This window comes from Oncorhynchus masou, chromosome 15 (assembly GCF_036934945.1).
Source record: "Oncorhynchus masou masou isolate Uvic2021 chromosome 15, UVic_Omas_1.1, whole genome shotgun sequence".
In the NCBI taxonomy this organism is placed as follows: domain Eukaryota; kingdom Metazoa; phylum Chordata; class Actinopteri; order Salmoniformes; family Salmonidae; genus Oncorhynchus; species Oncorhynchus masou.
Genome location: NC_088226.1, coordinates 64,648,522 through 64,668,745, shown reverse-complemented (window position 1 = coordinate 64,668,745; position 20,224 = coordinate 64,648,522). Strand labels below are relative to the sequence as shown.

The following is a 20,224-nucleotide window of genomic DNA, read 5'->3' as shown; positions in this document are numbered from 1 at the left end:
TTTCTTTCTTTCTTTCTTTCTTTCTTTCTTTCTTTCTTTCTTTCTTTCTGTTGTGAGCATTGGATTCCGTTGACCACCTATAGTAGATGTTTTTTTCTAGATTTGCTCAAGATATTATGTGCCTTGCTAGGATTTGCGTATGTCTGGGTATCAGAGTGACTGGTTGATGTTGTTTTTCCTCTGTAGCTTTTGGATGGTTTTATCACTATGAAGGGAAGCTGCCCACACTCCGCAAGGTATTCTGTACGGTCGTAGTTTGGTGTGCTGTGAGTGTGTTCTCCCGAAGCTAACACATATGCAGTGCCTTCAGAAAGTATGCATACTCCTTGACTTACTCCACATTTAGTTGTTTTACGACCTGAATTCAAAATGGATTACATTTATGTTTTTGTCATCCATCTACACTACCCCATAATGACAAAGGGAAAAAGTTTGTTGAAAGTTTTTCAAATTTATTAGAAACAAAATAAATAAGTATTCACTCCCCTGAGTCAATACTTTGTAGAAGCACCTTTGGCAGATATTACAGCTGTGAGTCTTTCTGGGTAAGTCACTCCGGGCTCCCAAGTGGCACAGCAGTCTAAGACACTGCGTCTCAGTGAAAGAGGCGTCACTATAGTACCTGGTTCAAGTCCAGGCTGTATCACAGCTGGCTGTGATTGGGCGTCCCATAGGGTGGCACACAATTGTCCGGGTTTGGCCGGAGTAGGCTGTCCATGTAAATAAGAATTTGTTCTTAACTGACTTGCCTACTTAAATAAAGGATTAAAGAATTAAAAGAAGAGCTTTTAACAACTGGATTGTACAATATTTGCACATTAGTCTTGCCATAGATTTTCAAGCCGATTTAAGTCAAAACTGTAACTTGGCCACTCAAACGGCTTTCCTGTGAAGTCGTGTCTTGTGACATACGCCTAGTTTCCTGAGTCGGGTCACATGTAAAAATGTCTAAACACATAATTCCTCTTTGACATTGTAGAGTGTTGTGTGTAGGCCAGTGACACAAAATCAATTTTAAATTCAGGCTTTAACACAACAAAATGTGGAAAAAGTCAAGGGGTTTGAATACTTTTTGAATGCACTGTAGTTAACTTGACTTCTTTACTGGTCCTGTCACCACAATGCTGCGATAGTTATTAACCTATATTGTGATGGCCGTCAGTATCTGTTGGAAGTTGGAAAACATTCTTGTACTGTATCGCTTTTTGCATAATTTGTCGTTTGTCGTGGAATCATCTGTTCTGGTTTCTCCCTGCTTTCTATAATTATAAACTTTACTGGCGCCTCAGAAAGTAGAGAAGAAGAAGAAGGTGTCCAACATTGACACCTTGCAGGAACAGAGGAAGAACAATAAAGAGATGGAGTTTGAGCTGAAAGCTGGCTGCAGAGAAGGAGAAAATGTATGAATGAGAGAAACAGCTGAAGATCAGTAGACTGGTGCAAGAGGTAGGAGTAATGATCTGTAGACTGGTGCAGGAGGTAGGAGTAATGATCTGACTGGTTTAGAAGGTAGGACTAATGTTCAGTAGACTGGTGCAGGAGGTAGGAGTAATAATCAGTAGACTGGTGCAGGAGGTAGGAGTAATGATCTGACTGGTGCAGGAGGTAGGAGTAATAATCAGTAGACTGGTGCAGGAGGTAGGAGTAATAATCAGTAGACTGGTGCAGGAGGTAGGAGTAATAATCAGTAGACTGGTGCAGGAGGTAGGAGTAATAATCAGTAGACTGGTGCAGGAGGTAGGAGTAATAATCAGTAGACTGGTGCAAGAGGTAGGAGTAATGATCCGACTGGTTTAGAAGGTAGGACTAATGTTCTGTAGACTGGTGCAGGAGGTAGGAGTAATAATCAGTAGACTGGTGCAGGAGGTAGGAGTAATGATCTGACTGGTGCAGGAGGTAGGAGTAATAATCAGTAGACTGGTGCAGGAGGTAGGAGTAATGATCTGACTGGTGTAGGAGGTAGGAGTAATGATCAGTAAACTGGTGCAGGAGGTAGGAGTAATAATCAGTAGACTGGTGCAGGAGGTAGGAGTAATGATCTGACTGGTGCAGGAGGTAGGAGTAATAATCAGTAGACTGGTGCAGGAGGTAGGAGTAATGATCTGACTGGTGTAGGAGGTAGGAGTAATGATCAGTAAACTGGTGCAGGAGGTAGGAGTAATAATCAGTAGACTGGTGCAGGAGGTAGGAGTAATGATCTGACTGGTGCAGGAGGTAGGAGTAATTATCTGACTGGTGCAGGAGGTAGGAGTAATGATCTGACTGGTGCAGGAGGTAGGAGTAATGATCTGACTGGTGGAGGAGGTAGGAGTAATGATCTGACTGGTGGAGGAGGTAGGAGTAATGATCTGACTGGTGGAGGAGGTAGGAGTAATGATCTGACTGGTGGAGGAGGTAGGAGTAATGATCTGGCTGGTGTAGGAGTATTGATCAGTAAACCTTTGCAGGAGGTAGGAGTAATGATCTGACTGGTGTAGGAGTGTTGATCAGTAAACCTTTGCAGGAGGTAGGAGTAATGTCCATATAACACCATGCTGTATAAGTGAGAATATTTAATGACAGTCACAAACACTTTGTTTTCTGTTGATGTTTTGTCAGCACAAGCCAATAGTATGTACAATCTTTTTTCATTTATACCTGTATGACTGAGCCATATCCCATCCTTGAGTTATATGTTGTTTTTATGACTGAGCCATAACCCAACCTTGAGTTATATGTTGTTTTTATGACTGAGCCATAACCCAGCCTTTAGTTATAGATTGTTCTATATGAGTGACCAGTGACCCAATCTTGAGTATTTCGTTGCCTTGCGTTGCGCTGTGCCGTGCCCCAGGTGTTAGAGCCTGAGCAGGAGGATCTGGAGGAGTCGGAGAAGGTGCAGCACTGGGTGGAACGTCTCTGTCAGACACAGCTGGAACAAATTTCCTGTGTAGAGAACGAGTCCCCAAAGGTACACTTAGAACCCCCTTTCCTAGAACTATGTAGAACTACCCTCCCTATAACTATGTGGAACCACCTCTCCTAGAGCTATGTAGAACCACCTCTCCTATAACCATGTTGAACCACCTCTCCTATAACCATGTAGAACCACCTCTCCTATAACCATGTTGAACCACCTCTCCTAGAACTATGTAGAACCACCTCTCCTAGAACTATGTAGAACCACCTCTCCTAGAACTATGTAGAACCACCTCTCCTATAACTATGTAGAACCACCTCTCCTATAACCATGTAGAACCACCTCTCCTAGAACTATGTAGAACCACCTCTCCTAGAACTATGTAGAACCACCTCTCCTAGAACTATGTAGAACCACCTCTCCTAGAACTATGTAGAACCACCTCTCAAATAACCATGTAGAACCACCTCTCCTATAACCATGTAGAACCACCTCTCCTAGAACTATGTAGAACCACCTCTCCTATAACCATGTAGAACCACCTCTCCTATAACCATGTTGAACCACCTCTCCTATAACCATGTTGAACCACCTCTCCTAGAACTATGTAGAACCACCTCTCCTATAACCATGTAGAACCACCTCTCCTAGAACTATGTAGAACCACCTCTCCTATAACCATGTAGAACCACCTCTCCTATAACCATGTTGAACCACCTCTCCTATAACCATGTTGAACCACCTCTCCTAGAACTATGTAGAACCACCTCTCCTATAACCATGTAGAACCACCTCTCCTAGCACTATGTAGAACCACCTCTCCTATAACCATGTAGAACCACCTCTCCTATAACCATGTAGAACCACCTCTCCTAGAACTATGTAGAACCACCTCTCCTATAACCATGTTGAACCACCTCTCCTAGAACTATGTAGAACCACCTCTCCTATAACCATGTTGAACCACCTCTCCTAGAACTATGTAGAACCACCTCTCCTATAACCATGTAGAACCACCTCTCCTAGAACTATGTAGAACCACCTCTCCTAGAACTATGTAGAACCACCTCTCCTATAACCATGTAGAACCACCTCTCCTAGAACTATGTAGAACCACCTCTCCTATAACCATGTAGAACCACCTCTCCTATAACCATGTAGAACCACCTCTCCTAGAACTATGTAGAACCACCTCTCCTATAACCATGTAGAACCACCTCTCCTATAACCATGTTGAACCACCTCTCCTATAACCATGTTGAACCACCTCTCCTAGAACTATGTAGAACCACCTCTCCTATAACCATGTTGAACCACCTCTCCTAGAACTATGTAGAACCACCTCTCATATAACTATGTAGAACCACCTCTCCTATAACTATGTAGAACCACCTCTCCTATAACCATGTAGAACCACCTCTCCTAGAACTATGTAGAACCACCTCTCCTAGAACTATGTAGAACCACCTCTCCTAGAACTATGTAGAACCACCTCTCCTAGAACTATGTAGAACCACCTCTCCTATAACCATGTAGAACTACCTCTCCTATAACCATGTAGAACCACCTCTCCTAGAACTATGTAGAACCACCTCTCCTATAACCATGTAGAACCACCTCTCCTATAACCATGTTGAACCACCTCTCCTATAACCATGTTGAACCACCTCTCCTAGAACTATGTAGAACCACCTCTCCTATAACCATGTTGAACCACCTCTCCTAGAACTATGTAGAACCACCTCTCCTATAACCATGTTGAACCACCTCTCCTATAACCATGTTGAACCACCTCTCCTAGAACCATGTAGAACCACCTCTCCTATAACCATGTTGAACCACCTCTCCTATAACCATGTAGAACCACCTCTCCTATAACCATGTAGAACCACCTCTCCTAGAACTATGTAGAACCACCTCTCCTAGAACTATGTAGAACCACCTCTCCTAGAACTATGTAGAACCACCTCTCCTAGAACTATGTAGAACCACCTCTCCTATAACCATGTAGAACCACCTCTCCTATAACCATGTAGAACCACCTCTCCTAGAACTATGTAGAACCACCTCTCCTATAACCATGTAGAACCACCTCTCCTATAACCATGTAGAACCACCTCTCCTATAACCATGTTGAACCACCTCTCCTAGAACTATGTAGAACCACCTCTCCTATAACCATGTAGAACCACCTCTCCTAGAACTATGTAGAACCACCTCTCCTAGAACTATGTAGAACCACCTCTCCTAGAACTATGTAGAACCACCTCTCCTATAACCATGTAGAACCACCTCTCCTATAACCATGTAGAACCACCTCTCCTAGAACTATGTAGAACCACCTCTCCTATAACCATGTAGAACCACCTCTCCTATAACCATGTTGAACCACCTCTCCTATAACCATGTTGAACCACCTCTCCTAGAACTATGTAGAACCACCTCTCCTATAACCATGTAGAACCACCTCTCCTAGAACTATGTAGAACCACCTCTCCTATAACCATGTAGAACCACCTCTCCTATAACCATGTTGAACCACCTCTCCTATAACCATGTTGAACCACCTCTCCTAGAACTATGTAGAACCACCTCTCCTATAACCATGTAGAACCACCTCTCCTAGCACTATGTAGAACCACCTCTCCTATAACCATGTAGAACCACCTCTCCTAGAACTATGTAGAACCACCTCTCCTATAACCATGTTGAACCACCTCTCCTATAACCAAGTTGAACCACCTCTCCTATAACCATGTTGAACCACCTCTCCTATAACCATGTAGAACCACCTCTCCTAGCACTATGTAGAACCACCTCTCCTAGAACTCCCTTTCCTCTGTGTATCAGTGAGGACCACCTGTGGTACTATCGCATATGATATTTGTAGTAACTCTTCATCAATTAATGTTTTTTCCCTTCCGTTGGTAACTGATAGATTTGTGGTAGGATACAGTGAGTCATTTATTGTTGTTTATTGTTATTCAAAGACAATGATTGTTGTGCAGTCACAGTACTCTGGGACTGTCTGTGGAGTACAGTGATAGCGCTGTGGTTGTGAGTGTCAGGGCTTGTCCTTCAGGTGTCCCCTCCTTGCTCTCCTGCCTCTGGGCCCATGGTTAGTCATTTCTACGGGGGTCTCCAGCTGGCCACCACTGACCTGGATGATTTCAACTTTGATGAGGTGGACCAGAGTCTGAAAGGGCCCCTGAAGAGACTGGTCCCCACACAGCCTTCTTCCTCCCAGCCCCCACCAGCCCTACCTCTCCCTCCACTTTCCCCCAGACTCAACCCCGCCATCCCCAACTTCTCTCCCCCCTCACCACAACCATCCGCCCCCCCCATTCGCAAGCCTCCTCCCTCGGCTTCTACAGCGGCCTCCAGAGGAAGTCAGCTCCGTCCTCCTCCTCCTTCCAAGTACCCTCCCTACTCCTCCCACTACCCCCTCCCTCACAGTCCTACATGCCCCCCTCCTCCCCCCGGCCCACCCCTCCTCCTCCCCCACCCCTTCCACCCCTTCCGCCCCCCCCCCCCCCAGCACCCTGAGGAGAGGCTGGGGGGAGGGTCCCATGGATGGTACCACCACCATCACCCCTCCAGTCATCCAGAGACAAGGAGCAAGTGGAAACGGGGTGGGTACCTGCCAAGGGGAGGTTACTACTCGTCCAATGTCAGTGAAATTACCTACCCCTCGAACTTTAAGGTAGCCACCCTGGGGTGTCTATGGTCTGGTCTGAAAACAGCTCCTAGCCCTTGCCTTCCCCCGAAACCTTTTAGCTGAGTTGATGGGAGCAGACAACAATTCACAATGACTGAATGGTGTGAAGAAGACATCTCTTTCCTCTCCATTGAAATGAAATGCTGTTTTTATTCAGTTTGTCGTGTCTCTGTGTGATTTGTAAGGTTGTTATAGTATTTGACAGCAGTGGGTGTAGAAATCGCATGGCGTGTTGTGGTGTGATATGCAGTAAGTAGTGGGTGTTGTTTGTGTGTGAAGACATTATATTGTCAATGTAGGCGAAAGAGGCTGTAAGTCAAGACTGAATAGCTACTTTTGAAGTGCACAATATCTCCTGTCTTGATGTGTTCCACGTGCGTGCGTGCGTGCGTGAGTGCGTGCGTGCGTGCGTGCGTGCGTGTGTAACATTCATATTCCCATAGTGTTTTGCAATAGTAATTCGGGGATGAATACACAGTACTCTTTCCCTGGTTCAGGTGATGAGAAACACTTCCCGCGTCAGTGGTGTATCCAATTCAAGCAATCCCCTGGTAAGTCTGATATTTGAGAGTGTTCATTAAGCCTGCCTAGAAGGAGGTACTTGTGTGATGTGAACAAATGTTGAGACAAGCTGGAGATCTGTTGACATTGAAACCACACAACTTTCTTCACAGTTCTAGAACATCCCCAGGGCTCTGACCTTACAGGGTTAAACATAGATATACATAGGGTTAAATCACAGGGTTAAAGCTCTGATGTCACTGGTTTCATCATGAGCTGTTTGTTCTGGGATTCAGCAGTAGAATCCTGCTTCTCACTGGAGACCACTGTAACCCCATTGCTTGCTGTCATATTTGCTGCTGAATGGATGTTCCCAATAACAAATAGCTCCTAGCCCGCCCAACCAGAGGCGTCAGATGGCCTCTGCCATGTCTAAACCAGTCATGTTACCTCAAAGCCTGTCCCATCAACCTACCCCATGCTAAGAAAAACAGACTCCTAACCCCCCTCTTTAGCTCTCCCTAAAAACCCTCAATCCCTTTGTGGACGCTTGCTATGTTCTCCTGTCACTGTCCCTAGTCGGGGTGCTAGTTGGTTGTCACCGTCCCTAGTTGGGGTGCTAGTTTGTTGTCACTGTCCCTAGTCGGTGTGCTAGTTTGTTGTCACTGTCCCTAGTCGGTGTGCTAGTTTGTTGTCACTGTCCCTAGCCGGGGTGCTAGTTGGTTGTCACTGTCCCTAGTCGGTGTGCTAGTTTGTTGTCACTGTCCCTAGACGGGGTGCTAGTTGGTTGTCACTGTCCCTAGTCAGGGAGCTAGTTGGTTGTGACTGTTCCTAGTCGGGGTGCTTGTTTGTTCAAGATGTTTTTCTGGTTTTCTGCTGTACAAGACAAGGATGGTTAGTGTACAGCGTATTTAAGATACTGTTTGAAGAGGTCGCGTTTCTATCATTTTCACAGTTGTACAATATTATTCCAGTCTCAGTGTGGAAATATTCATAAAACACAGGAATATCATGTTTTTGATTGTAACTCCCCTGAATGTGGTATGACTATAGAACAAAGACAATGTATTCGAAATAGCTTCTGAAGTTAAATAATTGTATGTTCGTTAATGGGAAAATATAGCTGTTTTTTCCAATTCATGAAAGGTTTCTGTTTAGGAGATAATAGCGAGGCTACGCTAATGTCCCTTCCTCTCTTCCTGTCACCCTGTTTGATTGCATGACTATGGAGATATCACTCTGCTCCCGCTGGTCATTTACCATATGTCAGCACCACAGAAGGTTGGTGGCACCTTAACTGGGGAGGACGGGCTCGTGGTAATGGCTGGAATGATATCAAATACATCAAACGCATCGTTTCCATTGATGCCATTCCATTTACTCTGTTCCAGCCATTGCTATGAGCTGTCCTCCCCTCAGCACCTTCCACTGGTCACCACCATCCAGAAAAACCAAGGGAGGATCGAGTCTTCATATATTATCCATGTTGTCAAGGGTGAATCCACAGAGACTATTATAGTCTTTGCAGTTTATCAACAGAACTTGTCAGTAAACGAGTACTTAACCCTAAGATGCAGAGAGGGAGAGAGAAAAAGAAGAAGCTTAGTGTCTCTTCTGAATGACATCTGGTTCCTGTGTTTACAGCCCCCGGAGATGCTGAAACAGATGGTACCTCCTTTAGGTACAACAACAAGAGACAAGTAATCCATACCCATCACCACCTTCCCCTCTGACTCTCTTCTCCTTTGACTCTCCTCTGCTCTCCTCTGCTCTGAGTGGTTATTAGTGGTTTAGTGGCTGTTTCCCCATCCTCTTTCCTAACTAAATCAATCCCTCTTTCTTCACCGGAGTGATGCGTGTAGTGACTCCTTTACTTCTCTGGTTCTCAATCTGTCCTCTTTGTTTGATGCACTAGTTCCTTGTCGTCGCACGTTCGATAACTCAACTAATGACTGTGGAGTGCACATGTATTGGGCATTCTTTTGTCTCTGTGTCGATATGCGGATGGTGTGGATGCAGAATGGTGTACATTATGTGGGTGTACGTCTTCTTTTATTGTCCAGGTTGATCTCATGTTATCTGACAGTGCATTGTCCTGCTGTCAAGGCCTTTTTAGTATTTGATACAAAATGAGATTGGGAACACAAAAAACCTCTCTGCTCTATGAAGAAAGAGCTCCATGTTTTTACACAACCCTACAGATCATGATTATTGTTAAAGCCAACTTTGATTTTACAGTCCTGGTTCTTAAATTCATTCCATTCACTTCCAGATCTGTCATAAAAAACTCTGTGGAAATCACAATTGGTACTCTGCTATTCCCTATATTCTGCACTATACTGTATCTGGTGGAAAGTGGTGCACTATAGGCAATTCGTGATGCAGCCTCGTACCTCAGAGGGTCTTTTGTTCTTGTGATGCTTTCAAAAATCTGTTGATGTGTCAATGAGCAAGGAACTTAACTCTAATTGTTCCAGGGTCGCCTTCAATAATGGCTGTTCCCAGGCTCTGACCCCGCTCTCTAAGGGTTCTCAGGAGGGGTGGGATATGCAAGAAAACGATTTACCAATTAGCACTTGTACATGTGTGAAATAGGACAAATGTAAGCACCACTGAATTATTATTGTGTTATGATTATATTCAAAATACATCAATGTCATTGCAATGAATAGGCTTGTTCTCAGAATGTCATCTTACTCACTCAGATTCAATCAACGTTCATTCAGAAAGCAATGCTTTTATAGAGACGCTTTTTATTCCTCCTTTGTCCATGAATGCAGAAGGACGAGCTGTGGCCCTCAGATTTTGATGGTCACAGATGAAGGTGTGTGTATGTGCTTTTGTGTGTGTATGTGCGTGTGTGTGTGTCAATGAGGCCTGTCCTAGAGGAGAAAGATGAGCCTTTAGATGTCACACTGTGAATGTGATATTAGCAGGCAGAGACACGTGAAAGGCAGATTGAACAAGCCTGTTTTGTTTTTTATTTTCAACTCCTTTTGAGATGTTTTGAAGTGAAAATTAGAAATGCAGTCGTTATCTCACTTTTTCAAACAACAGTGATTGAACAGTGGAGGAAACTGAAAAACAGATTTTCAGTAACAATGGAAATTTGCTTCAAAAATCAATGTTTTATACAGTACCTTGCAAAAGCTTTCACCCCCTTTGCGTTTTTCCTATTTTGTTTCATTACAACCTGTAATTAAATAGATTCTTATTTGGATTTCATGTAATGGACATACACAAAATAGTCCAAACTGGTGAAGTGAAATGAAAAATAACTCGTTTTAAAAAATAAAATAAAAATAAAAAAGACGTGCGTGCTTATGTATTCATCCCTTTGCTATGAAGCCCCTACATAAGATCTGGTGCAACCAAATACCTTCAGAAGTCACATCATTAGTTAAGTAAAGTCCACCTATGCAATCTAAGTGTCACATGATCTGTCACATGATCTCAGTATATATACACCTGTTCTGAAAGGCCCCAGTGTCTGCAACACCACTAAGCAAGGGGCACCACCAAGCAAGCGGCAGCATGAAGACCAAGGAGCTCTCCAAACAGGTCAGGGACAAAGTTGTGGAGAAGTACAGATCAAGGTTGGGTTATAAAAAAGATCCAAAACTTTGAACATCCCACAGAGCACCATAAATCCATTATTAAAAAAAGGAAAGAATATGGCACAACAACAAACCCACCAAAACTCACAGACCAGGCAAGGAGGGCATTAATCAGAGATACAACAAGGAGACCAAAGATAACCCTGAGGGAGCTGCAAAGCTCCACAGCGGAGATTGGAGCATCTGTCCATAGGACCACTTTAAGCCGTACACTCCACAGAGTTGTGCTTTATGGAAGAGGGGCCAGAAAAAAGCCATTGCTTAAATAAAAAAATGAGCAAACACACTTGGTGTTCGCCAAAAGGCATGTGGGAGACTCCCCAAAAGAAGGTACTCTGGTCAGATGAGACTAAAATTGAGATTTTTGGCCATCAAGGAAAATGCTATGTCAGGCGCAAACCCAAAAATTTCATCACCCCGAGAACACCATCTCCGCAATGAAGCATGGTGGTGGCAGCATCATGCTGTGGGGATTTTTTTCATTTGGCAGGGACTGGGAAACTGGTCAGAATTGAAGGAATGATGGATGGCGCTAAATACAAGGAAATGCTTGAGGGAAACCTGTTTCAGTCTTCTAGAGATTTGAGACTGGGACAAAGGTTCACCTTCCAGCAGGACAATGACCGTAAGCATACTGCTAAAGCTACACTTGAATGGTTTAAGGAGAAACATTTAAATGTATTGGAATGGCCTATACAAAGCCCAGACCTTAATCCAATTGAGAATCTGTGGTATGACTTAAAGATTGCTGTACACCAGTGGAACACATCCAACTTGAAGGAGCTGCCTTGAAGAATGGGAAAAAATCCCAGTGGTTAGATGTGCCAAGCTTTTAGAGATATACCCCAAGCGACGTGTAGCTGTAATTGCTGCCAAAGTGACTCTACAAAGTATTGACTTTGGTGGGGAGGGGGGGGGGGGGGGGGTGAATAGTTATGCACTCACAAGTTTAATGTTTTTTTTGTGTCTTATTTCTTGTTTGTTTCACAATAAAAAATATTTTGCATCTTCAAAGTGTTAGGCAAGTTGTGTATATCCAATGATACAAACACCCCAAAAATCAATTTTAATTCCAGGTTGTAAGGCAACAAAATAGGAAAAATGCCAAGGGGGTGAATACTTTCGCAAGCCACTGTAGTTACAATCATTGCATTGAAACGCTGACATGTGTTGGTTTTAGCAATAAAACATTGGTTTTTGAAGCAACAATTTTATTTAAAGAGTTGAATATATAGTCAGCTGATATTCATACTGACGTTCTTATCGCTACAGTCACATAGACCTTTATTTTACAAAGCTCGAGATGGAAAGATATGGAAAATGGATCCACAAGCTTGGTTTTTCTCATATTATTAAATGAATCTATTTAAAGTACATTTAAAGACATAGAAGTGGTTGTCAAAAGAAATCTAGCTCTTCAACACTCAGCACACTCATTCTCTGCTAGGGCCTGATTACATGCAAAAGTCATTTAGATACATAATGATAAATGGTACGCTACATTGATCTGGTTTGTGTTGAACCTATGAAGAAGTTTTACAATGTTGTAAACTAACAATAGAAAGAATTGCCTTTTCAGTTTACATCACATATTGTGTAAAATGCCAGAATTATCCAAATCCTTTGTATGGACTAGAGCAATGAATCAGTTGAGACCAGGGTGATATAAGGCTATATTGCAGGCCTATTGCTCAACCATGTTTCCTAGTGGTGCTAAACCTCAATGCAGAAAGGACACGGTGAACTATCTAATCCAGAGGCTCTTAAGCTTTTTCAGCTCGAGACCCAAGTGAAAAATGTACTGTCCTCGAACAACCCAAAATAAATAGAAACAGTGTGTGATTATAAATGTTTACTCATAACTCGGGACCCACCTCTCACATCCTCAGGGCCAACTTTGGGTCTGAAAGAAACCCTGGTCTAATCATATGTTGTTTGTCTTTCAGAAATATGTGGAAGACTTTGATCCCCTCTCCATGGTACTGTATGCCTGAGCTGAGCTTGTATATATCTGCCAGACTATTAGACATATAGGATCATGTCATGTATACAGGTGTAGAACCAACCATATGCAAATACATCTCTTTGAAGAAGTAGATCATTCATATCCCACTGGGCACAGACGTCAATTCAACGTCTATTCCACGTTGGTTCAACGTCATTTCATTGTTGGAAACAACATTGATTCAACCAGCGTGTGCCCAGTGGGATGCCAATAAAAGAGACCAAACAGAAGACGTGCCTTTGAAGATCTGTGAAACATGTCTTTGACTATAAAGCTGTGTGCAAATGTCAGTCTCCATCCAATGTGAGCCATGCGTTCTAGGTAACCATAGATCCTCATTGAGTCACTGTTACAGCCAGTCTGTTTTATAGCCGTCCTGGAAACCTCAGTGGAAAATCTCTTTTGTTCTCATCTTTCTTTGAAAAAGTAAATGCAACCTTAGGGAAGCAGTTTTCTACATCTAAAGCCATATATCATGAAGATATAATGTATAGATTGTACCATCTATACAATCTTAGAAAAAAAGGTGCTACAGTATATAGAACGTAAAAGGGTTCTTCGGCTGTCCCCATAGGATAACTTTTTCAATAAGGAGGGTTCTATGGGCACTGCCGAAGAATCCTTTTGGATCCCCTTTTTATCTAAGAGTGTACATGTCTATTCACTGTGATCCAGTGTTGTGATGTACTTAACCAGCCTGCTCTCTGGCTGTGTTAACAGTTCTCCTCGGAGCAGATAGCTGGACGAGATGTGAGACAGCTTAGAATCAAAAAGGTAATTAGAACCCGCCTCAGGATGCACTGTTCAGTTATGACTCTATACATCCCAGGTTGCTAAGCTTTTCATGAAGGAAAGAAGGATCCAAACACATTTTACTGAGGGGAACATACAGCTAATCTTGCCCTGCAGAAGAACCATTCCTTTATTGCCTCATACAGATGTTCAGGAGGATGATGACAATGCATCTAAATCTTTAAATGCTAGCACAGACAATGCTAGCACAGACTAGAATATGTTCCGGGATTCTTCCAATGGCATTGAGGAGTACACCACATCACTTACTGGCTTCATCAATAAGTACATCGATGACGTCGTCCACACAGTGACTGTACGTACATACCCCAACCAGTAGCCATGGATTACAGGCAGCATCCGCACTGAGCTAAAGGGTAGAGCTGCCGCTTTCAAGGAGCGGGACACTAACCTGGACACTTAAAAGAAATCCCGCTATGCCCTCCGACAAACCATCAAACAGGCAAAGAGTCAATATAGGACTAAGATTGAATCGTACTACACCGGCCCCGACAGTCGTGGAGTGTGGCAAGGCTTGCAAACTATTACGGACTACAAAGGGAAGCACAGCCGCGAGCTGCCCAGTGACACGAGCCTACCAGACGAGCAAAATAACTTCTATGCTCGCTTTGAGGCAAGCAACACTGAAGCATGCAGGAGAGCATCAGCTAATTTGCATACCACCCCAACAGATCCACATTTGATGCAATCTCTATTGCACTCCACAATCCACATTCCCCCCTGGACAAAAGGAACACCTACTTGAGAATGCTATTCATTGACTACAGCTCAGCGTTCAACACAATAGTGCCCTCAAAACTCATCACTAAACTAAGTACCCTGGGACTAAACGCCTCCCTCTGCAACTGGATCCTGAACTTCCTGACGGGCCGCCCCAGGTGGTAAGTGTAGGTAACAACACATTTGCCACGCTGATCCTCAACACGGGTGTCCCTCAGAGCTGCGTGCTCAGTCCCTCAGTCACCAACAAACTATCATGGTCCAAACACACCAAGACAGTCATGAAGAGGGCACGACAGCGCCTATTCCCCCTCAGGAGACTGAAAAGATTTGGCATGGGTCCTCATCAAAAAGTTCTACTGCTGCACCATCAAGAGCAGAGGAAGGCCCAAAAAAATTGTCAAAGACTCCAGCCACCCTGATCTGTTCTCTCTACTACCGCACAGCAAGCAGTAGCGGAGCACCAAATCTAACTCCATAATGCTTCTTAACAGCTTCCACCCACAAAACCATAAGACTCCTGAAAACCACTGCCCCCCCCTACTCTGCTGCTTATCTCTGTTTATTATCCACGCATAGTCACTTTACCTCTACCTACATGTACATATTACCTTGACTAACCGGTTCCCCCGCACATTGACTCTGTAACGGTACCCCCCCGTATATAGCCTCGCTACTGTTATTTTATTGTTGCTCCTTAATTATTTATATTTTTCTTATGTTTTATTTTATAGATATTTTTTAAATCCAGTTTATTATAGTAAATACACCTTTTCCCCTCTTTTTGTTCTTCTTAAAACTGCATTGTTGGTTAAGGTCTTATAAGTAAGCATTTCACTTTAATAAGGTCTATGCCTGTTGTATTCGGCGCATGTTGATTTGATCTCTCTTACCTTAGGTTGGACCACTTGATCTGGCTGTGGAGGGGGGTGTAGACTCCCCTCTGGGAAAGCTAGTGGTATCTGCCATTTATGATGGAAGCTCAGTAGATAAACATGGTGAGTCCATAAATGTCATAACGAAGTCCATAAGAAAGCAACCCCATTTGTATATGTTAAAGCATTCTATTCGAAATGCAACACGTCAATACGACTTTTAGCTATTCTTTGTTGTTGTTGGTGTACATAGACAAATTATTTTGTGTTTCAACACTTGATTGATTTTGGCTTCATATAAAGAACCTGACAAACAGGAATCTCTTTCCTTACGTTCTGTTGTTAACAATAAAGTTGGAATGTTGTTTTGTGTATGATTTCAGAATAGCAATGAGAAAAGGTTTATTATACCCAATCTTTCAGTCTGGTATTCATCAGGCTGACTCATTTCATATCCTCTTGGAGACTAATCCCAGGCTATTGAGTGGGATCTGGTTCCAAAGCAAAATATTCAATCTACATAGGCAGCACTAAGGTTGTGGTTTGTAAAACAAAAATGCAGACAGCAATTAATGAGTTTGTCCTGACTGTGTGTGTGTGCCTGTGTGTCTCCCCAGGTGGGATAGTACCAGGAGATGAGGTGATGGCTGTGAATGGGAAGGTCCTGACTGACTCCTCACTGACAGAAGGAGAGAACTCTCTGGACTTGGCCTGGAACAGTGGAGGGGTACTACTGTCTCTTTTACAGCAACTCTGACAGCAATATCTAAGATCAGAAATACTGTCGGGTATTTCTCACAGCCTAATCGATGAGTTAGGCAGCTTACGCTCATGACTATTCTCAATAAACAGACATGTATCATATTGATGCTGTATTGTTTGGTACTACCCTGATCATTTGTACTGAAGGTCGTTTGTTGCTGTACATAAGTGTTATTGATATGGTTATAAAGGCCAGCCGTAATCAAAACGTTCACACTCAGACCAGTTGGTTTTATAGTGAAGAGAGGAGAGGGGAAGTGTGGGGCGGAGAAGAGACAGGAGGGGTGGAATCAATTTTACCAATAGGTCCTTTGTGAAATTTTGTAACCATAGAAATACTGTATGGAAGAGGGATAGACCTGTCACAGTTTTAGGAAGATGTTATATGAGCCAAATGTGATAGATTTTTCATTTCTTTATATGTCTGTGTCTTTAGGATTGGTTTGAGCTGGTGATAGCAGTGTCACCTCCAAAAGAATACGAAGATGAGGTGTAAGTACATTTGCCATCAACTCAACATATTGTATAATCTCTCCATCAACTCAACATATAGTACAATCTCTCCATCAACTCAACATATAGTACAATCTATGTGTCACGATCGTCGTAGTGAGGAGACCATGAATGTGATGTGAATACATCCTTTTAATGACAGATGAAAACAAACACGAAGTACACTAAACAAACAAAAATATCAAAACGAACTTGACCGCTATAAATACTGAGTGCAAACATGCAACATCACATAGACAATAACCCACGAAATACCCAAAGAAGATGGCAGCCGAAATATGGTTCCCAATCAGAGACGACGATAAACAGCTGCCTCTAATTGAGAACCAATCTAGGCAACCATAGACATACATAAACACCTAGATGGTAAACAACCCCATAAACCTACAAAACCCCTAGACAGTACAAAAACACATACATCACCCATTTCACACCCTGATCTAACCAAAATATATAAAGAAAACAAAGAATACTCAGGTCAGGGCGTGACAGTACCCCCCCACAAAGGTGCGGACTCTGAACGCAAAAACCTCATCAAAAGAGTCCGGGTGGGCCATTTTCACGGCGGCACCTCGGGTGCGGGCCCCGGAATGAAGATCATCGTAGACAGCGCCACTGGACAGAGGAGTGGCTCTGGCAGCTCCGGTCAGGAGAGAGATTCCAGCATCGCCGGCGTGAGAGGCGGCTCTGACAGCTCCTGGCTGGCTGACGGTTCTGGCAGCTTCTGGCTGGCTGGCGGCTCTGGCAGCTCCTGGCTGGCTGGTGGCTCTGGCAGCTCCTGGCTGGCTGGTGGCTCAGGACAGACGGGAGACTCTGGCGGCTCAGGACAGACGGGAGACCCTGGCGGCTCAGGACAGACGGGAGACCCTGGCGGCTCAGGACAGACGGGAGACCCTGGCGGCTCAGGACAGACGGGAGACCCTGGCGGCTCAGGACAGACGGGAGACTCTGGCGGCTCAGGACAGACGGGAGACTCTGGCGGCTCAGGACAGACGGGAGACCCTGGCGGCTCAGGACAGACGGGAGACTCTGGCGGCTCAGGACAGACGGGAGCACCTGTAGGGAAAAGACGGAGAGACAGCATGGTGCGGGGGGCTGCCACCGGAGGACTGGTGCGTGGAGGTGGTACCGGATAGACCGGACCGTGCAGGCGCACTGGAGCTCTTGAGCACCGAGCCTGCCCAACCTTACCTGGTTGAATGCTCCCCGTAGCCAGGCCAGTGCGGCGAGGTGGAATAGCCCGCAATGGGCTGTGCTGGCGAACCGGGGACACCATGCATAAGGCTGGTGCCATGTACGCAGGCCCAAGGAGACGCACTGGAGACGAGATGCGTAGAGCCGGCTTCATGGCACCTGGCTCGATGCCCACTCTAGCCCGGCCGATACGAGGAGCTGGAATTACCGCACCGGGCTATGCACACGCACTGGGGACATGCTCTACCACATACACAGTGCCTGCCCGGTCCCTCTCGCTCTCCGGTAAGCAAAGGAAGTTGGCACAGGTCTCCTACCTGGCTTCCCCACACTCCCCCGTGTGCCTCCCCCAATAAATTTTTGGGGCTGCCTCTTGCCATGCTGCCTCCTCATTACCGGCGCCTCTCTGCTTTCGCTGCCTCCAGCTCTGCTTTAGTACGGCGATATGGTCCTTTGCTGTCCAGAATCTCTCCAGGTATCGCTGCCTCTCCTGCTGCTGCTGCTGCCTGTTACCACGCTGCTTGGTCCTTTCTTGGTGGGTGGTTCTGTAAGGACTGTCTTGGGTGGAAGAAGGAGAGGACCAAAGCGCAGCGTGGTTAGTGTTCATCTTTTTAATAAGAAACTGAACACTTCAAAAATACAAGACAACAAAGTGACAACCGAAACAGTTCTATCTGGTGCAGACACACAAAGACTGAAAATAACCACCCACAAAACACAAAGAAAACAGGCTACTTAAATATGGTTCTCAATCAGGGACAACGATAGACAGCTGCCTCTGATTGAGAACCATATCAGGCCAAACACAGAAGTAGAAAATATAGAAAAACTAACATAGACTGCCCACCCCAACTCACGCCCTGACCATACTAAATAAAGACAAAACAAAAGGAATAAAGGTCAGAACGTGACACTATAGTGATGGTCCCCAAGCTGTCCCAACTGTTCTGGTGCTGTGACCCACCAAATGCTTTTTTTGGAATGTTCCTATGTACCAACCAAATTATGAACTATCTAGTTGAAAGAAATCTTTTTGGTCACAATTCATGGCTCAAATATAATCCAATGGAATCCACCAGTGGATTCAATCAGTTCATTTTGGAGAACACAGACCTATAGGGTTTCTCCACACATCTGCATGTGGTGTTATTTCTAACTTGCTCCTACTTGTGACTAAAGACATGTTTTACGGCTCCTCAACGGATGACATCCAAGTAATTCACCTGTTTCTGTCTTTCTGTAGGACGTTCTTCTGAGTCACTTCATCACCCAGCCTGCCAAACAAGCCATATCCACCAACCACCCGTCTCATTATCTCTGACATACTTCTATCGTCACAATCAAATCCCTGCATCAAACTGTTTCAAATGCAACGCTGATCATTACTGAAAACAAGTCTGTTCAACCAGAACCACACTGTGATGTGCTGCCTGTAAACTGTCTATGAACTTCGTCCTCTGTTGAGTTTCATTTAGATCCCAGTACAGATACTTCTGATACTTCTGATATATATAATAATATGAATCTGGGGTACATAATCCCCAGAGCCATATGTAGAGAGTTGAGACATTGAGGTTACTGCATTATTATGCATTTACATGGCACTACAAAATTCTATGGCAGCCATGTTAAATATTGGCAATATTTAAACGATGCTGTGTAACTGAATGTCTACAATTAGAACATTATTTCAACATTATAAAATGTGGCCCAACTCTCTAAATACATGGCCCTGGTTACCCCCCTTCTTCTCATATTAGTACACCACAGCAAAGGAAGTGTATCTTATTGAGTTTTGAGTCAATCCAGTGGTGAAAACCTCCGAAGAGCCCGAGTGTCAACAGGCCTGTATTTTTCTTTCCCAAGTGGAGCTGGCAATGCTGAACGTCTAATTAAATGCTTAGTGCATCTCAATGAGCTTCTAGTATGCCATAGATCAAAGCATGAGCTGCCAAACACCCAAACATGTTCGTAGAGACTAATGGCGAGTAAACTGTAGGCTTATAGAAAATAAATACAGAGGCACACACTACATATAAGCACCCAGTCATTTATTGTGTTAACCCCCAATGTTTCGGCATCACAATGCCCGTGGTTTACCCAGTAAATGACTTCAAGCTTATACTGTGTATATATGCAGTTATTTTATTTTGATAGCCTTCTAGTATGCCATAACAAGCCCTTGGCTCTCGTTGAAATAACACCCCTAAGTCCCCAATTAAAGGTGTTTGATATTATCATTCCGTTACAATGGGTAATCAGAAGCAGACCCCGAGACCCAGCAGGTAGGCAGGCACACTGTGATGTAATCAATGTCCCTCCTCTGAAATCAATGCTCAGAATCAATAAAGGTATTTGTTGACTTTGACTGATGAGATTTTCTTGACGATTCAGACAGTTTATAATGCTAGAATTCTAATGCATCAGTTAGTTTAATTTCTCTCTCATTACATTCATTAAAATATTGTAGTGGATATCTTAAATCTCACTCATTATGCACTCCTGTGAAATTATTAACGTCCACAGGGGGCAGTCGTGATCCACTCCTGGTCTGATTTTACAGTACTTGGCAAGGTCTCCCTTAATGGTTTGGTAATTCATTTGGCC

General features: G+C 44.0%; 2 protein-coding genes across 4 annotated transcripts in view; both read left to right on the top strand.

Annotated features, from left to right (window-relative positions):
* LOC135556642 (harmonin-like) overlaps positions 1–19,985 on the top strand; it is a 47,731-nt gene extending 27,746 nt beyond the window's left edge. The window contains exons 15-21 of one of the 3 annotated variants that reach the window (XM_064990010.1): positions 7,115–7,168; positions 12,682–12,714; positions 13,461–13,514; positions 15,172–15,271; positions 15,766–15,875; positions 16,347–16,402; positions 18,861–19,985. In XM_064990010.1, coding sequence (XP_064846082.1) covers positions 7,115–7,168; positions 12,682–12,714; positions 13,461–13,514; positions 15,172–15,271; positions 15,766–15,875; positions 16,347–16,402; positions 18,861–18,873 — 420 coding nt within the window. In that variant the 3' untranslated portion in view covers positions 18,874–19,985. Of the gene's footprint in view, positions 1–7,114; positions 7,169–8,762; positions 11,628–12,681; positions 12,715–13,460; positions 13,515–15,171; positions 15,272–15,765; positions 15,876–16,346; positions 16,403–18,860 lie in introns of those variants that run through there. The other 2 variants (XM_064990011.1, XM_064990012.1) reach the window with 2 other exon arrangements.
* LOC135555198 (uncharacterized) lies at positions 1,152–7,108 on the top strand. The gene is made up of 5 exons (XM_064987535.1): positions 1,152–1,157; positions 1,290–1,400; positions 2,834–2,950; positions 5,701–5,764; positions 5,962–7,108. The coding sequence occupies exons 1-5, from the start codon at positions 1,152–1,154 to the stop codon at positions 6,678–6,680; spliced, it is 1,017 nt and encodes a 338-aa protein (XP_064843607.1). The 3' UTR covers positions 6,681–7,108.
* Positions 19,986–20,224: the final 239 nt, after the last annotated feature.